The following is a 22,111-nucleotide window of genomic DNA, read 5'->3' as shown; positions in this document are numbered from 1 at the left end:
GCCACAATCTTACACTGGGCATTTGGTACCACCCACTCTGGAATATACCTATAATTTAAAAAATCACACCTAATTTGAAATTTTGACAGGTACTAGAACCTCCAGAGACTTTTTTTAATGTTTTTGCATTTCTTTATGACATAAGCAGCTGACCATCATTTTCAAGACAACTTTCTTCACAAGCCTGGCAAAATTGGAACTATACTTGATGATTCGATAAAGTTGACAGTCTTTACATAGACTTTGTTATTCTAACTCATATGAAACTACTTGTTCTACATGCCTATTTTATAGCTTTGTTTTTCATCTTTTAATTTATTTCTGTAATCATAATTGTTATATATGTTTTATATATATTATAAAATGAAATAATAATAATAAACTTTACCAAAAAAAGAAGGGAAGCCATAGAATAGAGAAGCTATAAAAATTCTCAAGTTTTTAACATATTTTAAGGGTATAGATACATGTACATTGCTTTTCACATAAGCAAGTAATATTACCAAAAATTATGGATCTGATTCCTTGGTTTGCAAATTAAGTTACATGTGTTTTTCTTCTTAATGGGTTGGATAAATAATCTGTACAATGCTATTTTAAAAAATGCCATATATAAAGAAAAATATTTGCTTAAAAAGCTTCATATTTGGAAAACGTATAGTATATCTCCCACAAGTCAATATCACTAACAGCTGTTGCAGAATCTTCTTGGCTCTTGCATAGTTTTAGGCAAAAGGGTTTTGGAACTACTAATCAGCATTCATACAACATTTCAGATTGAAAAATGCTCTGTGGTCTTCAAGACTGCCCTTCAAGGTACCACTGTCACTATTATAACTATATTAAAGATAGATAACCATATCTGAGAAATAGGCCACCCAATGCATATATAGTAAAGAGAAGATATAATGTTGACCTTTAAATTCCTAAACAGCCTAGGACCTGGATACTTTAAGAACGGCTTCATCAATAGGAATCTACCTAAATAATGAAATCAGCATTGCATGCCAAAGGATCCCATTCAGGTGCATGCAAAGGTATGGGCTTCTGAATTCACATATCCCCATCAACTGTTGCACTCTCCTAGCTTCAACACCACCACCACACACCAGAAATGTCAAAAAGAAAGACCATGTATTTTGACAAGACAGCACTAAATCCCTCTTTCAATAAATGCATAATTTACTGAGCGCCGTTTTGCATTAAGCACAGAAAATGGATTTTCCTACTGCTAGAAACTAATGAACACCTAGGCTTCATTTGTCTCCTTAACTAGAAGTGTAACTCTTGTTAGAGTTAGCTTTTTGTCTTTCTTCTTCTGTGAAAGGATTAAGTCTACAGTGAGTCAACTCTTTAAAAAAGCTAATCTGAGATCTAAGAAGGTGCCTTACATTGAGTTAGACCATTAGTCCATCGAACTGGCAGTATCTCTCCAGGGATTCAGAAAAGTGTCTTTTCCAGCCCTACATGGAGATGTAAGAGAATTAACTCCGGGCTTTCTGCATGCAAAGCATATGCTCTTCCACTGAGCTATGACACCGACACATGTACTTACTTTTGTGAACTTTTCATATTAAGGTAAAGGTAAAGGTACCCCTGCCCGTACGGGCCAGTCTTGACAGACTCTGGGGTTGTGCGCCCATCTCACTTAAGAGGCCAGGGGCCAGCGCTGTCCGGAGACACTTCCGGGTCACGTGGCCAGCGTGACATCGCTGCTCTGGCGAGCCAGAGCCACACATGGAAACGCCGTTTACCTTCCCGCTGGTAAGCGGTCCCTATTTATCTACTTGCGCCCGGAGGTGCTTTCGAACTGCTAGGTTGGCAGGCGCTGGGACCGAGCAGCGGGAGCGCACCCCGCCGCAGGGATTCGAACCGCCGACCTTTCGATCGGCAAGCCCTAGGCGCTGAGGCTTTAACCCACAGCGCCACCTGCGTCCCCTTTTCATATTAGTGGATACCAAAAAAAGAAAGAAAGAAAGAAAGAAAGAAAGAAAGAAAGAAAGAAAGAAAGAAATGGGGAAGTACAAACACTAACAGGTTTATTGTTGCAGATTAACTTCTCATGGACTGCAGTACCACTTCATCAGTTGCATGAAGCAACACATATGATAGAGCAGGTTTAATCTGTGATAGTTTGTTCCTGTTTTGGAAATTTCAATTGGCCCAGAATTTGACAGCTAGGTTAATGTTTGGTGTTAGCTGCAGGAAGTGCATAAAACAAGTATTATGTGAGCCATTGCTGCTTGCGCATTTGTTTCCAGGCTAAATTCAAGGTCCTAGAGCTCACCTTTAAAGCCCTTAAACAGGTCTAACTCCAGGGTACTTGAGAGAGCTGATTCACTTATGTTCCTTCCATTGCAATTTGGGAACGAACACCTGTTGAAAATCCTACCAGTTATCAGGCTGATGGCCATGATCAAACGTTCAGTGTAGACCCAAATTATGGAACCATAATTACAAATGCACAGTTTTGCCCATTCCTCACAGTAACCATATTATAAACAAGATTAACCCTCACCCTCCTGGAGTTGGAAATCTGTGCTAATTTTTTTAAATGTTAGGAGCGGGAACTGCAACTTAACCGCTAACCATTAGCATGAGAGTAAACATGAAAAGCTTTTATACAGAAGTGTGTATATTGCTGGGAGCTTAACGCATTGGAGGACAGAGAGTGCTAAGGCTGTTCAAAAAATGAAAACAAGATTAAACTAACAGCAAAAAAATCCCAGATTAAAAAACAAACAAATAAACAACACAGGCAGGCAGGCACGTTCAATAGCTTTTGGTAAAGTCAGTTAAAAGCATCATTTTCCCCTTAAGCAAGATGCGTTGAAAGGAGAATTCATCAAACCCTTACAGGTCCTGCACATCACACAAAAGGTCCATGTGCAGAGTGTGTGTCTGTGTGCACGCTCTCTCTCTCTCTCTCTCTCTCTCTCTCTCTCTCTCTCTCACACACACACACACACACACACACACACTTCCCATCACAGCAAATGACTAGGAGCATATAAGACCTTGCTGTGTTAAACATACCTCTTGTACTGAACGAGCTGCTGGCTTGTCCTGATGATTGGCCAATATTAAAAATGGCAAAGTGCATAACTGTGGATGCTGAAGCGCAGAGTGCAGTTCATTTCTAGCAATTTCTAAATCATCTTCTGAAGAGGCACTGTCTAATACAAATATTACTCCTTGGGATCCTTGGTAGTAACGACTCCAGTACTTCCTAATATTGTCAGCTCCTTTAATGATAATTAAAAACAAAGCAAAAACAGAAATGTTGTCAGACCAAAAAGAACAATAAGATTAAGTACTCATTTAAATAATTAACTATTTTGTGCTGTGAACCGCCCTGAGATCTTCAGATAAAGGGCGGTATGCAAATTTAATAATTAATAACTAATTCCATAGCTTGTATATAAAAATAAGCGAAGTCAATCTCTGCTCCTACTCATGTTCATATTTTAACCTTTTACATTCTCAGTAAAGTGTTATCAACTTAATGGGACATATTTTGGTCTTTAAAACATGGCCAATCTTCTCTGTTCCTAATACCAAAATGGCTACTGCTTTCTGGCTTTACTTTTGCCATTTTAATTGTCACCTGTTTTGTGAATTTTTTAAAAGTTGGATAAAAATATGTAAATAATAATAATTCTTTACTTTCACCACAATACCTTCATCTCTCTGTAGGACACTCATCCTAATACCTCTCTGCTCTATTTAATGGCTTCACTTCCCAATTTACAAATATTATTGGTTTTTTAACACTTTTAACTCTCTTTTGGACTGGTCCCTGCCTTCCTTACCAGACACTCCACTACTATTCTCATAATTCCTACCAGAGGTCTTCACAGATCCAATGCCACCTACCACTTAAGAAATATTTTTTTTTTTCAAATGGCATTTAACCCTTCGTACAGCTTCTTTAAAGGCTACTTATTCTGCAGAGCCCCTTTTTATCTGGACTGCAAGAACTTCAGCTGGTCTAGAGAGAATAGAACTTGCAAATCATCATCATCCAATAGCACTTTATCAACCCTAGGACTAAAAAGGGTAAGTGAATTTGCCTTTTGTTTTTCCATTCATTTTTACTTTCCCCTGAAACATCTCCAGCTGTCTGTTACTCAGATAATGAACTGACAGGACAATTTGTCTGTTCCAACTCAGAAATTTTGCCCTTATGCAACTGCTAAGCGCCATATTGGGCACTAACCCAATGTCCTCATAGAAGGCTGTCAGCGTCCGGCAAAAATAAAAGCAGACTGCAAGCCTTACATAAATGAGAGTTCTGTTTAAATAAAACAGCAACTTTTTCTTCAAAGGAAAAAAGAGAAGAGGCATGTTTCTCAAGGAATCTTTTTCAGCATTTAACAGATAGATTAGCAGCTGACCAATTTAATCCCATGCAGTGAGTCTCCTCAAAATGTAAAATTGAAAATAAAGTTTTTGATTTTTCTGGAGCCACACTCAATGCATAAAAGAGATCATTAACATGATGATCAATAGGATGATCAGAAACCAACATGCTAGAATCTCATATAGGTAAATATATCCTTATTAAATAAGTTTAAAATTTTAAAGATTTGCCTTTTGTAATAGCCACAGAACTAAAGTTGCTTTGGAATTGAATACAGCAAACATATTTTGCCAGAAAAGTAATATGTCCTGATTTCTATCAATATACAAGATTCTACTCGCCTCTCCCTTCCTATTTAGAGTTTCCTTTCAGATTTCCATTCATAAGCAACTCAGTCTTGGGAAAATTACCAGATTTCAAACCAGTATCACATCCAATACTTCAGACACAGTTCATAGAAGATTCTCAGTTCAGGAATAGGCAGATACTACTGGCAAACTAAACAGCTCGTTGTTTTTTTCCCTTTGGTTCCCAATAAGCTTTCTTGAGTCGTTCCATGAGTATATGGATGAAATAAATAAATACCGTATTTTTTGCTCTATAAGACTCACTTTTTCCCTCCTAAAAAGTCAGGGGAAATGTGTGTGCGTCTTATGGAGCGAATCCAGGCTGCGCAGCTATCCCAGAAGCCAGAATAGCAAGAGGGATTGCTGCTTTCGCTGCGCAGCTGTTCTGGCTTCTGGGATTAACAATATTTTTTTTCCTTGTTTTCATCCTCCAAAAACTAGGTGCGTCTTGTGGTCTGGTGCGTCTTATAGAGCGAAAAATATGGTACTTAGACAGCAGCCTTGGACAGCTTCCTCCTTTATCTGAGGCCACTGGCGGCCATGATTATTATGTTCTACTACCACTGTCAGAGGAAGTATGCCTCTCTTCCTGGGAATCACGCGTGGCAGATTGCTGTTGCACTCATATCCTGCTTGCAGGGTTCCCACAAGCATCTGGTTGGCCGCTGTGAAAACAGAATGCTGGACTAGCTCGGCCATTGGCCACTTGAGCAATATTGCCAAATGGGAAGCATTTCATCATTAGCTACTTTTAAGAGCAATACTTCCATTAAAGAGGCATCACCATACAGAATTGTTTTCTGTATGGAAACAACGGATACAGTGGTACCTCAGTTTTCAAGTGTCTCGGAAGCCTAACATTTCGGAACCCAAACGCCAAAAACCCAGAAGTAATTGCTTCCATTTTTGAACGTGCCTTGGAAGTTGAACAGCTTCCACTGTGTTTTTTTTCTTTTTTCTCCATTGACTTTGCAAACCTTCCTTTGCGCCTCAGTTGTCGAACATTTCGGAAGTCGAACGGTCTTCCGGAATGGATTACATTTAACAACTGAGGTACCACGGTATGGAGATTTAATAATTTTGGATTAGTATCTTGGCTAGAGTCTGCTTAGTAGATGTAAGTAATTGCAGCTGTAATAAATTGCAGTTTTAGTGTGGTAGCACCTACACTTGGGAACTCCCTGTCTATTGGCATCAGGCAGGCATCTTCACTGTACCACTTTTGGGGTGCTTAAAACATTTTTGTTTAGGTAAGCCTATCCAGACTCATATGTGTTGACATGTTTTAATCTTTTTTTTACTGTTATTTTAAATTATGTTTTTTATTGTTTTTAACAATTTTTAATTGATCATTAAATTGAACAGTGGTACCTCGGGTTACATACGCTTCAGGTTACAGACTCCGCTAACCCAGAAATAGTGCTTCAGGTTAAGAACTTTGCTTCAGGATAAGAATAGAAATCAGGCTCCGGCGGCACGTCAGGCCCCATTAGCTAAAGTGGTGCTTCAGGTTAAGAACAGTTTCAGGTTAAGAACGGATCTCCGGAACGAATTAAGTACTTAACCCGAGGTACCACTGTACTTATAGGTTTTACTACACTCAAGCAGTATCTGCATTTTGTTAAATGAAGTAAAATAACTATCTCTTCAATGTGTACTTCAATACAGTAGCCTAAACTGATAATGCCATTCATATGAATTAGGAGGTTCTCAGGTTTTTTGCTACTCAGAGATCTGTCTTGGCTAAAGTTTCAAAAATTATCATTCCTTACACTGGGTGCACACTCTTTCAAGATACCACATTCCCAGCATTTGTATGGATATTATTTTTAATGCTTTACTAGTCCTACTTCTGAACCAGTGTCAGTGGTGCAATAATCCATCTCTGCACAATACATGACGTAAGACAGGAGTAAAAGCCAGATCACTATTGCAGGCCATGTTCAACTAATGAGTCCCACTAGCAGAAGCCAACAGAAAGTCTTTTGCTAGCTCAACATGAATCCCCCCCCCCCTTCTCCCCGCTTTGACTGGGAGAACCCTCAGAATAGCATGCTGGGGGCGGAGGGAGAGGGTCGTTCCATCTGGCAAGCTGAAATGCTTGCGCTGACAGAACTGCCATAATGCTACGTTGAATTCCTCCCTTTAAGTAGATACATAAATTATGGGAGTTGTGCACTGCAAAGTAGAAGTGCAAGCTCTGCACCTCAGCTGCTATTCTGAATTTCCCTTGCTTTCATCCTGCATCATGTCCACTCTAGATTGTACTCCTTTAAGCTTATGCTTAGTATCTAGCGGTCACAGGTGCTTGTTAAGTATTAAATAAAGTATTATTTATTATCATTAAGAGAGAGAGACCAAGAAATGGAAAACTACCAGTCAGATATTCAGTTGATTAATAGTGTTATACCTCCAAGCTCTTTTACATTCAAGATGGCATTCTGGAATGGCACTGCTTTTATGCTAAAACCTGAAATCAGAACAAAAAAAGTTAGTAATTTTTGCAGTGCAGAGACTATCCAAAGCAGTATGCTTGTTAATAGTAGTAGTACTCCTCTCTGCTTTGGGCCTTCAACCTCTTGTGATCTTTAAGTGCCTGGGCAAGGTTTCAAAAGTTATCTTCTCCCTAATCCCTTCCCTAATCCCAGGCCCTTCCCTTTCCTCCATTCCTCCGAGAATCATTTTGCTGCCAAAAATATTTAGAATTACTTCAAAACATGAATCATAGAAGCAGGATAGTTATATAAAATAAAACAGTGTAACAGTATTTTGCAAAATTTTGACAGAATTAGGGGCATATTTTTATTTTTTGGAAAGGAAGCAGAGGAGACACATGCTTCCAAATTCTGTTTTCCATATTCTATTTTAGCTGATTGTAAAGTTTATCCTTATTCCATCCAGATAATAGGTACAACAGCAGTGGATTCAAAAGGCTGATGGAAGATTATCAGTTGCTTTCCAATTCTGTTTATCTCTCTACATTCTTTCAATTCAAACCACTCTGTGAAATCAAATTAATCTCTCTGTAATGAGAAATTGTACAAACTGATATCTAAATGCAAAATTCAGAGCCTCCCAAACTCAAAAATAATTTATCATTACATATTTTCAGAGACACCTGGGGCACAACGTTTTTTTTAGGATTAGAACTGGATATACATTTCAGTAAACCTGAAGCAGTGAGTGGGTTAAGGGTGTGGCAGAAGACAAAGGATGGAAAGGTGCCAATCTAGAAACAGCTGCTCCAGGCGAGGTAGGAACAGTTCCTTAAACTGGAGCAGCTGGACTTCTCTAAAAAGGTATCTGCAGGAGGACAATCCAGTAAACACTGCTTCCTCACATTCCTTTAGTCCATTCACCTGCTACGCAGTACCTAGGATCAGGGCCAAATGATCGTCTACAGCGATGCTTTCCCAGTTTCCCTGCACCCCATTAGCTGCAGTGCAGACTACATGTACAGGCCTCTGTAGTAGTCAAGTTTTTCTTCAGGACAAGTTTACTACCCATATGGGAAGAGAAAGTAGTCAGTGATGTGTAGGGGACCTCACTGCCAGCTCTGAGTAACACTAGATGACCCTTGGGGTCCCTTCCAACTCTATGATTCTATGGGATAGATTTGACCCACTCCTGGTGCTTCCATACCTAACCCTCCAGAAATCATTAAAATTAAGCAGCTTTGGTTACTTATTTCAATTGTTTTGAGTGAATCTCTTTAGTCTGCAAATGCATCCAAAGTTGCACCTTCTCCTGGGTATGAGTATACAAGGCAACATAATCAATTGCCTACCAATTTTATTTTTATTGCTCACTGCCACAGTGCACATTTCACACAGTAAACGGTAAGAATGCAGAGGTTAGACTCAAATCCTGCCTAGGCTATTTTCTTCTTCTCCAAAACATTTATATTGATTTTTCAACATTAATAAAGCAAATCAAAATAAACAAAGACAGAATTTATATGTCAGTACACATAAGCTCCAGCGTTCAAAACTCCCATTGTTTTAGGCACATTTTGCGAAAGGGGATTTCATTAATGCAAGCAGTTTCTGAGCTCTGGGAGCAGTACTGTGCCTAAGATTTCAGATTAAAACTGCCACTGCTGGAACAACAGTAGACCTTTTTCTGCCTCCTCACGTCCAGCTCTTAGGACTGCAGAAAAGACCCTCATAAGAATATTAGGGGGGCAGGCAGGGGAAGTATGGCTTTGTTTTTTGCAGTTTTCAGAGGAGGACTAGACCATGTGAAAAATTAATATAAGATTTTAGCTGCAGTTTGTTCATTTTCAGCTTTGTACTCTTGTTATAAAAATGTGTGCGTAGACATTCCGTTGTGGCAGCCATAACCCAGGTTTAAGGTGCCATTCAGCTCCTAGCTTTCATATCTCAGTTTCTAACACTGTCTAAGATGTTCTGATAAGCACAATACTTTTCTGTACTGTACATATGTAGGACCCTGAACATATTACACATATTATGTATCCATTTTGCAGCCCCTCCATAGATGAGCAGTGGTTTCATCTTAGTTGTCCATCCCAGTCAATTTCTGCAAATGTGAATAAACAAACCCTAATGTGTGTAAAGTAAGCTCCCTATATTAAATGCTTGGTTAAAATATACAATACTCAGTCCGCACCCCCTGCATTTGTACTGGATCATATAGACAGAAGGGTGTCATCAACCTTCTTCAGTGATAAGCATTCTTAAAGCACAATATGAAAACATACCAAAATTCCTACAGCAGCTACTAATTAACTGAAGGGCTTCTTTAGTATGAAATCTGTCTTGGGGTCAAACTACACATGATGTTGGAGCTCCATGTCTTTCGTTCTGAAAAACCAGCAGTGTCTTGTGCATGACTGGATCAGGACCACAGCAGAGATAAGTCCAAGTAACGCCCCCCCCCCCCAAGAAACACTGCTATATACTCCAGAAGGGAAATTAAAAGGCTTAAAAGCTTAAAGTTCTCAGGTTTCCCCCTTCACAGCTTATCACAACCTGGAATGGAGAGGATTTAATTGGGACCAAAGAAGAGAGATAAAGGATTTGAGCTTCTCCTCTTGTACTATTGCCCAAAAACAAACAGCTGTTTTCACATTCAAAACACCTAATGAACCCCATCAACGAAAGCCCTGCACAAAGATTTCTGCTTGTGCAAGGGGCTTTCCTCCCATCTCCACCTGTACACCTCCAGCGAAGCTTGAAATCAGCTTTCAAGGAAGAATCCCCAGAACAGTGCAAGGGGGGAGGCGAACAGGGATCGATTCACTTGGCAAGCTGATATGCTTGTGCAGATGAAACATTTGTAATAGCATGATGTTGAATTCCACATGATGTGTAGTTTGGCCATCCATATTTTAGGTTTAATGCAAAGAAATAGAGATGTTTCACTGAACAGCAAGTTCAAATATAATAGGTAGATAATATCCTTGAGTTGTTATTTAAGGGGCATGCTGAGAAATGCAAAATAAACAGCAGAGGAAGCCAAATGCTGGACTCCCAGCACAGCCAATAATTTGGGATAATGGCAGTTGTAGTCTAACAAGATCTGGCCTCCTTGTATACAGTAAATATATCCTGCCTATATACTTGATCACTACAGCTTCACATCTGAATTATTATTTATTAAAGGACACAACAAGCTGCAGCTAAATGGATAGACACTAAATACTCAAATGGGCAACTTTCATATTATTTGCACAGAATTACAATTCAGATATTTACCCCAATGGAAGATGTTAAGCATTCTTTAAACACACACTTTACTTTGGTTTGAAATAAGCCAAATAGTTTTGCCACAATTTTGAAAGATATATCTAGTTTAAGAAGTTACATAAAGCATTAGCTTACCTGTTGTCGATACTATATTATCTCTATTTTCACTGCAGAGCTGAGACAGTAGACTAGTCTTGCCAGAGCCAGTGAGACCTATGCAAACCAAGTCATACTCTGGTCGTGGTGGTGGAGGCCCTTTGCAGCAAAGTGCTCGAAAACACTGTTGAGGAAAGCATAAAGAAGAAGATTTAATATTTAATATCACACAATTTTAATATTAATAATTTTTTTAAAAAATGTCCAAGAAAGAAGACAAACAGAACTTTGGTAAAAGTCAATGGGATTACTATGTTGAATCAAGATTACTACAGATGAATTGGGCCCAAAGCACACCCTATTTTTGCCATATCATTGCATTCAAAGAATTGTTCCAGGTACATTTCAGTATGTTTCTCAAAAAGATTTTTAGCCACTACATTTCACTACACACATAAGACTGCATTCTTAAATATGTCACTCTCTTTAAAGAAGACTAGGATCATTGCTTGTTGCCCAGCCAACATATTTCTTATTAGACTAGGAAAACAAGTAATCCATTTACTTAACAATCAATATCACATGACTAGCTAATCATAAAATGCACTACTCCATTTGATAAATTATACTGTATGTCCTTTCATAGAGCCAACAACTTAATGAAGGAAGCCCTTCTTGCCTCTTTTGAATTCCTTCCTCAAGTATGCCAAATCACACAACAGGCTTGAATGACCTAGTTCCCTCCTATTTTAATCTTTTGTTATGGTTGTCTCAAGTGAGAATAACTATCAACCATCTTCATATTTCCCATTTATGCAGAAACTAAAGGCAAGATGCTAAATTCAAGATACTAAACCTCAGATATACGTTACATCATACAAAGAAACAATGAAAGCATAAAAGTTGCTGTAAAGATACAATCTCCAGATGATATATTAAAAAGCAGAGACATCACCTTGCCGACAAAGGTCCGTGTAGTTAAAGCTATGGTTTCCCCAGTAGTGATGTATGGAAGTGAGAGCTGGACCATAAAGAAGGCTGATCGTCAAAGAATTGGTTTTGAATTATAGTGCTGGAGGAGACTCCTGAGAGTCGCATGGACTGCAAGAAGATCAAACCTATCCATTCTTAAGGAAATCAGCCCTGAGTGCTCACTGGAAGGACATATTCTGAAGCTGAGGCTCCAATACTTTGGCCATCTCATGAGAAGAGAAGACTCCCTGGAAAAGACCCTGATGTTGGGAAAGATTGAGGGCACAAGGAGAAGGGGACGACGAGGACGAGATGGTTGGACGGTGTTCTCAAAGCTACTAACATGAGTTTGACCAAACTGCGGGAGGCAGTGAAAGACAGGAGTGCCTGGCGTGCTCTGGTCCATGGGGTCACGAAGAGTCTGACACAACTAAACGACTAAACAACAACAACAGTGTTAAAACTTAAGGGGACTATTTGAAGGTTCATTCCATACTATCACCAGGTCCTGGAGGCAAAACTTTGCTTAAGTCACATTTATGCATAATTTTGTACCTACAGCTAAATCAGTGATATTAAATATTGTGAGACGAAGTTCAGAGCCCTAACTTTCCTTTGCTGGTAGCAAGAATAGAACAAGAACACCAGTGCAAGAGTGAAGACTCTTCCACAGCAGAACAGTAATATAGAAAAATATGATCCCTTGCACTAATGACCACATTAACAAAACAAATTTGTGCCTATAATGGGCAAAGTGACTCAGACTCATTTATAGATGACTGGCATTCTATTCATTTCTGATAATCAGCCATTGGTTAAAAGTTTCCTGAGATGATAGATAGATAGATAGATAGATAGATAGATAGATACATTGATAGATGTGGTCAAATATATTTATGGCATAGTTGTTGTTTTTTAATATAATTCAGCACCATTCCAGTTGATGTACTGATGTGGTATTCTCCCTACCATGCTTCAGTTGTTTCAGTATATAGTTTTATTTCTTTAAAAATTATATCATTTCCCACTTTTTAATAAAAAACTATTTTTAAAAAAAGATTACTATATTAATAGCAATGTACTTGTGTGTATTATTCCTTTGCAATATCTTAAAAATCATTGGTCATCTGAAAAACAAAACCTCATTTTTCCTATGGGACTTATTATTTTACCTTCTAAGACTACGTCAATTTTTTTTTAATAGATTTCAAAAGGCAAATAAATTCTCAACACATCAGGAGCCAAAGGTGGTAAGAATACCTCAAGAACCTGCTGCTGGAGTTTATAGTGCTTTAGAGAAAAGATTCTGAACATTAAACATGCAGTTATATAAAGGTTGTACCTTCATACTTAACAGATCTGCACCTGTGTTTATACAACACAGTATTTCTTAGCTTAATCACTACAGTTGATTTGTTATTGTAGTTAGAACCAGACAGTAAATATAGCTACGGGACAATAAACTGCATTTTTTTAAGCGCCTCAACTTGTTACCTAGATTCATTATATAGAGCAGGGCCTTGCCATTAGAACAGAGCTTCATATAACCTGTCAGCTGGTGAACAAAGCTGAAGATTACTTCCCACGTTACAGATCATGGGTTGTATCTAACTAAGTCCAGCTCAGAGTCAATCGACTGAAATTAACATAAGTAGAAGAGGGCTATTGTGGACCTCCCATAAGCATCTGGTTGGCTACTGACTAAACAGAATGCTAGGTTAGATGGGTTCTTGGTCTGGTCCAGCAAGGCTCTTCAATGGTTCTCCTTTCTTTATATTGGTAATTAGTCTGTATAATGGAACATGTATTATTTATTTTTACATTTCATCCCCCAAAACATTTATTAAAAGTGTGTGTGATAGGTAGCGTACAGTGGGCTCAAGCCCCTGCTGCAAGGTATGTGGCAGAATTATACTTATCATCATTATATTAAATGGCATCTCACTAAAAATAAGGTAATTTACTGTACTTTTCCGTGTATAAGACGCGTCCCCCCCCCCGCATATAAGACACCCCCTATTTGGGGGGACTAAAATGGGGAGGAATGGCCCAAAGTTGTTGAGCTCTTTTGGGGGAGAACTGACCAGAGTTGTTGAGCTTTTTTTGGGGGGGGATGCCCATGGTTGTTGAGCAATTATTGGTGGGGACCGACGAAGATCACTCGCCCAACTGGCAAACGCTAACAAGCCAAACTGCAGAAGCGGCAGTCAATCCAAAGCAGTCCCTTACGCATCCACAAAAAACACACACAATTGACAAAGCAGCAGCCAATCCAAAGCAGCCCTTGCAGCAGACACCATTCACCCACCCAACTGCTAGATCCTACTCGCAGATGCAACTAATCGCCCATCCCCCCTCTGCACTACCCATGTATAAGACGACCCCCCATTTTTTACTTTATTTTGGAGTAAAAAACCTTCGCCTAATACATGGAAAAGTACGGTATATGGCTTTGCAAAAGGTTTGGGTGATTAAGCCCCTATACTTCAGCACTTGCTTTAGCAAAGTACATGTTAACATGTAATATTCCCAAGTACCAAACAAAATCTGCATTGTTATATGATACACAAAATGTTACACATTTTAGCAAATTTTATCCCCATTCTTCCTATATGTAGCCAGAGGAAGCTTGTCATGGGTGATTTATATTATTGTAAGGCAGAGGCTTTGATTTAGCTAAGGATCTGAGTCAGCTGGGTCACTTTGGGATTCAAACATCATTTCAGTACAACATGAAGTGAGCAAAAGAATGTGAAAGACAATGGGGAAGGGTGTAGGAAAAAACTGTCTAATATAGAACACAGACAAGATAGTTCCTACCTACAATTCTGCCTCCATCTATTATTATTTTGTTGCTCTATGTTTTCATATTTCTACAATCTAATAGGCTCTCTCTGAACCATCTTATTCCAAGTGTTTGCCTCCACACAAGCCAATCGTAGAGAAGGAAGGTTAGGATTTCAAATTAACAGCAGAAGAAGGGTCACTAGATTTGTAAGTGGATGATGTGCTTCATCCTTTGATAGCTCATTAAATCAGGAATGTCATCCCTAGAGCTGGATGTGGTCTGTTCCCACATTCCCTACCTGTTATAGAAAATGGTTTCAGTAAGTAGGGACATGGGCTGGGCTGGTTGATGTCTCTTTTTTTCTGAAGTATTAAGAAACTGGGCAATGAATCCTGGGAAAGTTGCACAAACCATTAAATGCTACCTCATCCCACACAAACTACCATACTCCCTAAATCCCAGATTACCAATTACAGATTCTCAAAAGCTCTTGTAATGAAAACTCAGGAGAAGATAGAAGGAAGCAAAACTAGCAACATTAAAGACAACATTACTTAGACTGAAGAGAGAGAAAACAAACCACTGATGGAAAAACACAAGAAACCAATGAGGAATATAAATATGGAGAAGCTGAGGAAACAGCTCCCCTTGTCATTTCCTGTTAAAATGAAAGATGGGCGCAGATTATTCAACAATAGCCTGGAGCACAAAGCTGTGCTAAAAGCCATCCTTTTACAGATCTTCAACTAAGCTAGAAAAGCTTCTTCAATATGATTCATGAATAAAGTATGCTACAAGCTTGGCTAACTGAGCCCTGTTTTGTGAGTACCATAGATGTATTGATAAATATTCTACAACTGCCAACTACAACCAACTAAACATGCATTAATTTGAACACTCACTCTTCCATTGTCTCCCGAGACAGAAGCATGCCAACCAACCATAGGACCATAGAACTAAGCATTTGAATAACATTTAAAGGGCTACTAACTGTATTTTAAAACTAATTTAGACACCTCTGCCATCCCAACTTGTTTGTAAAAGGATCAGTTATACACCAAGCCTGTGAAATTCCATTTCACTCAAACCCTTTCTTGTAAGCATAGCCAACACAGGAGCCAAGCACCAATTTCATACTCACACAAACATTTCATGTAGCCACTATCATGTGCGAATCAGCCTAAGAAATGGTGGCATTCTTTCAGTATGGATTAAGGAAGAGCCTGAGTGTCAATGCTATTTAACTCCTTAATCTACCCCAATAATGTTTGTCCTGTAATCACCAAACACCTGCCGGGGCACCTCAATTGCCAAGAACTGGTACCAGTTGAGAAAAAGGTGATATTTGCTACATTATTTAAGGTATAGTCCCCTGCAAGATTGTTATTAATCTAGAAGAAAAAATTATTAATTTAGAAGAAGAAGAGGAGGAGGAGGCGGCGGCAGCATTTGGATTTGATATCCCGCTTTATCACTACCCTAAGGAGTCTCAAAGTAGCTCACAATCTCCCTTCCCTTCCTCCCCCACAACAAACACTCTGTGAGGTGAGTGAGGCTGAGAGACTTCAGAGAAGTGTGACTAGCCCAAGGTCACCCAGCAGCTGCATGTGGAGGAGCGGGGAAGCGAACTCAGTTCACCAGATTACGAGTCCACTGCTCTTAACCACTACACCACACTACTGACTTATTAAATGTATTAATCTAGAATTAAATGTATCAATCTAGAAGACAAAGAGAGGATGTGAATGAGAGGCATCTCACTGAGACAGGAGAGGGCAAGAAGTGGGGTTCTTCCTTTCACCCCCAGGTGCTTTGCCACAGTACTCCTCAAACGTAACTAGTTGCCTATCAGGATACTGTTTTCTGGAATAATGATAATATTTCATCATTTGCAGGGCCAGCACAAGAGTCTACACCACCTAAGGCAAGGGACGCCAGTGCCACAGGCACACCCTCCTTCTTTTTCCCTTTGCAGCTGCGAAGAGCTTGAGAACTGCAGATACTCCAGTACAATGCACATGTCTAAAACACATGTGAACAGACAATGAGGAAGGATTAGGTCTCTGTTTGCATATCTTGAAGGGGAAAGTAGTAGTTATTATTATTACTGTTGTTGTTGTTGTTGTTAATATATGTGCCCTTCATAAATGGTAGAGCACATACATTTTTGTATTTTGTTATTGACACCCGTGTCAGGAGACATAATTAAGACCCAGTCTCCAATGAGGATATGGCAAAGAAAAAAGCAAGTGTAAAAGAAGGCCATAGAGAAAAGATTTCTAAAATGAATTAGAATAAGACCAGAACCTCTTATTAGTTCTGCCAAGTGTCTGTAAATACAACTCTGAAATGATTGCAGAGATGACACTGCATTGACTAGTTGGCGAGATCTAGTTTCAAGATTCTTCAGTTGTATTTGTCTCTAACACATGCAAAATGTCTATTGACTGTTACATGTTGACTGCTCAGTACATAAACTACACATCTTTTCATTTGTGCCAGTTTTATGGGCACAACTTCCACAGATATGAGACATATATTTGGGGGTGAGCCTAAAACTGGGATAAGTTGACTTTTTCAAAGTAGGTAGAAAAACACACAAATCTTTCTGCAGGAACACGGAACCCTGAAAATACCATGCCAACTCTGAATGTGTGATGTGAACTCAGTTCTAATCCAATTCATCAATCTGTACAGCATAATGCTGTGTTTTCATCCTGTAAATTTTGAGTCACAAGTGAGATTCCTAAAGCCAAACAAGAGAGAGATTCCACATGACATTAACAGTTTTTAAAGACTACAAATAAACTTTATCCAGGTTGGTGATGAGTTATCTTCTGACTTTTCCATCGTATATTATATGCTGCTATTCCAAAGTTTTTATTGCACAAGAATTGGAAGGAAATGGCTTTTTTCTTAAATGTACGTGGCAAACTCTAGCTAATAATATATACAACCAGGTTTGATGTAAAGCTAGAAATGTCTAATGCATGAAGCTACCTGAATAATAGGTTGGTTTAAAGATATTTCTTTAGGATATAAATTAAGGAGTTTCAACAGTAGCCCTAAACCCAAGTCTAAACCTGTTCTTCAAACAGTGATGTACCGGTAGTTACAGGATCCTGGGGCACAGGTCTAGGGTCCCAGTCTACAAAATGAGCAGGAGGGCTCCCACACACAGCAGTGAAGTGATACACATCCCCATTTAAAGGGTGGACAGCATATCACCAGAAAGTGCACAATCTAAAATTGCTTAACTGCACCAGTGTCTTCCAACAAGAATTTTGCAGGTGGAATAAAGGTTTCCTGTGCCTGTAATATTCCTCTCCTTAATTAGGAAAGAGCTGAAATTTCAGAAGACTGTTTCACAACTATTGTCCACAATAGGGCAGATTGTTAATAATAAAAAACCCTTATGAGAAACTGAGCCAGACAATGTTGTTACAAAGCATGTGTATCCTAGCACTTCCTTCTTTGAGGAGACCCCAGTTTTCCGCTCTATTACAGCCACTATCCACTTCAGTGACTAGCCCTTTCTGTTGTCTTGGTCTTTAGAAAAACACACAATATTTTTACAGTCTTGAGCCTGGGGTTTTTTATATTTGCTTATTCACACACAGTGCTGCGCATTAAGATTACTATTGTATGTTGACTGCAGAAAAACAACAATTTGCCAAAGGCATGGGCTTTAGAAAACAGATCACGGTGCCCTCTGCAATAGAGCAAGAGCTCCAATACGTCTAGGACAAGTAAATGAAAGGAACAGGGCGTTGTCGTTTTCTAAAGGGCACTGTTCTTTCGTTTGTTATCTAAAAGCCAGACAAGTACCACATCATATGCGGCTACAGAAGACTAGACATCTTGTTCAATGCAGGACTATAAAAATACAAAGAAACAGATGCACAAAGTTTATTCTACCCTTTTTATTTTTATTTAGCTTTATATTATTGGTTTCGGGGTGCTAATGAGCAAAATAGATATTATGCCCTGCCAAATTAAATTATAGGCAGTCATAAAACCAATGTTTTACTTAACCTGACATGTCCAGATTAGGGTGAAGAGACATCCTGATGATAGTTTAAAACTATTAAAATGCAAGAATGAGGCTTCAGTGCTGCAAATTCTGTATGCGATGTACTATTATATTTGCAAGCAGAGTTTAGATAAGCCGTTGTTCAGTTCATTTTAAATAAACAACCTCCCAAAAGCTTTCATTTGAAGTTGTACAACTTCCTTGTACAGACCAAGGTTATTTATTTACTCACTGTACTTAATATCCCATCCTTCAGTCTCAAGACTTCCAGGACAATTTGCAAATATTTAAGAACAAAACAATACAATCAGTTAAAAGCAACAGCAGCACAAAAATGGAATCTCACCAGACCAAATAAGTAAAAAAGAAAAATTAAAAAGCAAAAATATTTAAAAGGCCTGAGAGAATTTTTAAAAAAGTATTCACCTGGTTTCAAAATGCCATTTCCCAGGGACAGCATTCCAAAGTTGGGGTACCAAAACAAGGCCTCGTTTTCCCGTCTCTAATTGTGTCCCCCTCCAAAAGCAGGGAGGTGCACCCAAAGCATGGCCTCTGAAGATCATGATGTTCAGAAATTTTCATTCATTCATTCATTCATTCAGGGTTGCTGCACACATTTTGCAACAACTCACTCTGGTTTGCCACCAAGTGTACAAGACCAGCTTTCTGATGAGGATATCTGTATGTGTGTTTTTTCATGTCTAGATGCTACCTTTTTACCTACCTCTTGCTTATACTTGTGCTTCAGACCTATGAATAGTGCCAGAAGGAGGGTCCAAAATATTACAATAATCAGAAGCAGGTGCAAAACAAGGAAACTGTTTTTAGAAGATGATTGAAAGGCAATAAATTAAAGTCATTTTAGAATGTTCTTCAAGTACCTTTTTCACTCCAGCCTTTTTGAGTTATCTTTTCTGTTTACAAGAACATGGTGGGTACCAGCAACGGAAAAGTCAGAGAAGCCTAAATTTCCCTGAAATCAATGGGCCATAAGCACTCAACTTACAGATATAAACAGATTACACATCTTTAACTAGCTCTGGACTTCATCCAATCTCTTGTAAGGCTTAACACCATGATGTTCTCAATCTCCTAATTACTATAGGAATACTATTTTCAATTGTGTTGAAAGGGCAAGGCAACTGTCATTTTGCTAACTGCATTTTATTAGTAGTTCTTGTTTCTACTTCTGCAAGTCGTTTTTTTCCTACAAAGAACACAGCACATTCTCGGCCCATTTCTTGGTTCAAACCCGTTTCCTTAACTTTATCTATTCTTCAACATGGAACCATAACTGAAGTTGTCAATTATGGTTTCTCAGTTTTGAAATCTTAAAAGTTCAGTTCTCCCCATTTTCTCATCAGCTTGCTTTTTTAAAAAAACCATTTGTGCACATTTTTGAAAGCAAGCAGGCCTCCAAATTTGTTCTCCTTTCTCCTCCTTACCGTAAAGTCAAATTGCACCAATCTCATGCCCAGTGATCGCATAGTTGTTTATTATTGTAACAAACGGAAAATAAGTTCTGGAAGTAGTGTAGCATTTCAGGTGTACTACCTGAATCCTTTTACACAATTTGTATTACTGCTTGTATTACCCAGCCTTCCTTTTTCCACCGACTCTTTGTAGCTCCTGGTGGTCTCCAGCACTCCTTATCCTCACTGTTTTGTTCTATATGGTACTGCAACTGAACAGTGCAAAAAACATGACTACCACATGGAAACATGGTGGTGTCCATATCTGCTTGCAGGTTCTGGAGAACTATTTATTTAGCTTGTTTTGGCAATGGCTGCACAAGAAACATGAGAGAGTTCATTGACCAGGTTTGGTGTACTAGAAGCCACTGTAAGAAGCAGGTGCATAAGGCAAGTGAAACCTTGTTGCCAGTGACAAAATCTGAGTTTCCACGCTTTTCTTCTCTCTCCACAAGGTATAGATTGGGAGTATGTTTCATCAGCATCTGAATACTGTGTCCTGGGATCAGAAGTCACCTTTAAAATGTATCCACTACATGGGAGAATAGGGGGAAACACCTTTGTTACCTTTCACTTAATTTCATAAACACCGAACACCATGTATAAACCAAGACTTTTCTGTATAAACTATACTTTTCTGTTTCATATTGCTACGTGGGAGAAAAATACAAAAAATAATCCCACTGTTTTACACTGCAGTGACTGGAGAAACTAGGAAAAGATACTTCCAAAATTGTAGTCTCCGTTAAAAAAAAAGCTAAACGTGCTTTAAAAAGTGAGAAGAGTGATACATACACCATCTACTATTACATATTTGGATTAAAACAACAACCAGACCCTTTCTTTGTCACCTGGAAAAATAAAAGTAGCCTGCAGTGTTGGTGTGAACAGAATTCTCAAACAGTCATACAAGCCATTAAAAAAAACCCACACTTATCTACTCCTGATTTTCTAGCAGGAAGGAATGATAGTCCCAGAGAGTTTTGTTTCCATTTAAATCTCTCTCCCCACACACGTCAACCTCTCCCCCCCCCCCCCGGCCCAAAGGCTCCCTACTCTCCAATTTATCTTTTGCTCTGGTCAACAGCTAATGGTTCTTGCCTTGCATAGTAGCTATGACCTCTACATTTGAGGTGGTATGATCAAAGGCACTCTGGCCAGACTTGGAAAAACATTTCCACTGAGAATGGACATAGTGCCTGTCAAAAGGTTATTCCCACTGTGTACAGGGAGCAGCTCATGTTACTTCAGTGTAACATGAAAGTTCAAACTCTAGCCGCAGTAATCCACATACATGTTTTTCTTTCTAAAAGCAGCATATGGGACACACTGACTAAAAGAACACACATCCGTCTTATCTGAAAGGGGAAATAAAAGGTTTCCTCAGTCCATCCAGCTGCAAGTCACTGATTTTTAATAATTTCTAAAACACGAACCATCCATCTGAAAGTGGTTCCTATTGAATCCGAGTTTGGGAAGGGGTGGGGGCTCTGTAAATAAATTAGGCTCCCTATATCTTGTAGAAAACAAAATAACTTGGCGGCGTAAATCTTAATGTCAGTGACAGGAAGGCTTTGGTGAACCATTACCATAAATCTGACAAACGCTAATTTGATGGGTGGCTGTATCTGTCTGCTACAAAGCCAGTCTAGACAGTCTATTGAGAAATCCTAAAACACAACTGTTTGTTCCCCGTAACACCATCTGGATATGGCAATAAGAGCCGACCCAGTGCCATTCACACATGGATCAAAGCGCATGCTAATGCCATCATGAAGTCATACACATAAAAAATTCAATCTGAGAACTCTAAGCAATTTTGCTAAGTCCTCAGCAGAGAAACCTCAGACTTCGCTCAGACTCAAGCTAAGTGCATGAAGAGGGAAAGGCGGGGGTGGAAAAGAGAGAGAGAGAGAACAGAATATTTAATGAGCTTGGCCTTCTAAAGGAATGTTAGGCCACCCATTGTATTGGAAAAGGCTCATGTCACACTTCAGTCATGGCACCCATCAGGGAGCCGCCTTTACAAAACTGATCCGAGGCCTTTCGTAATTACCTGTTTCAGACCAAGCACACAGAAAGAGAAGAAGGGTCTCCTAGGTGTAACTCTTCTGTTTATTACAATAAGCTGTTAGATTGCTCTGTATTACAACAATATTCCAAACTTCTCTCATTAAAAAGTGTACTGTGGCATTAGATCAAAGCATCAAGGGCCCCCTATTGAACTTGTTTAAGTATTACAAATGTAAAGAGCAAGTCTGGTTGCAGAGGCAATTTCTTTCCCACCCCCACCCCCAAATAAAATAAAATCTTCCCTCCAACTTGAATG

General features: G+C 39.0%; 1 protein-coding gene across 6 annotated transcripts in view; it reads right to left on the bottom strand.

Annotated features, from left to right (window-relative positions):
- The window catches only part of ARL15 (ARF like GTPase 15), a 191,956-nt gene that overhangs the window by 82,788 nt on the left and 87,057 nt on the right, over positions 1 to 22,111 (bottom strand). For 3 of the 6 annotated variants that reach the window (XM_079995139.1, XM_079995138.1, XM_079995142.1), the window contains 3 exons: positions 10,557 to 10,701; positions 7,121 to 7,180; positions 3,037 to 3,245 (listed from right to left, as the gene is read on the bottom strand). In XM_079995139.1, the coding sequence (XP_079851265.1) occupies positions 3,037 to 3,245; positions 7,121 to 7,180; positions 10,557 to 10,701 (414 nt within the window). Of the gene's footprint in view, positions 1 to 3,036; positions 3,246 to 7,120; positions 7,181 to 10,556; positions 10,702 to 11,472; positions 11,563 to 15,179; positions 15,237 to 20,127; positions 20,315 to 22,111 lie in introns of those variants that run through there. The other 3 variants (XM_079995140.1, XM_079995141.1, XM_079995137.1) reach the window with 3 other exon arrangements.

This window comes from Podarcis cretensis, assembly GCF_951804945.1.
Source record: "Podarcis cretensis genome assembly, chromosome: 11".
Lineage (NCBI taxonomy): Eukaryota > Metazoa > Chordata > Lepidosauria > Squamata > Lacertidae > Podarcis > Podarcis cretensis.
This window is presented reverse-complemented; position numbering and strand designations above follow the sequence as displayed.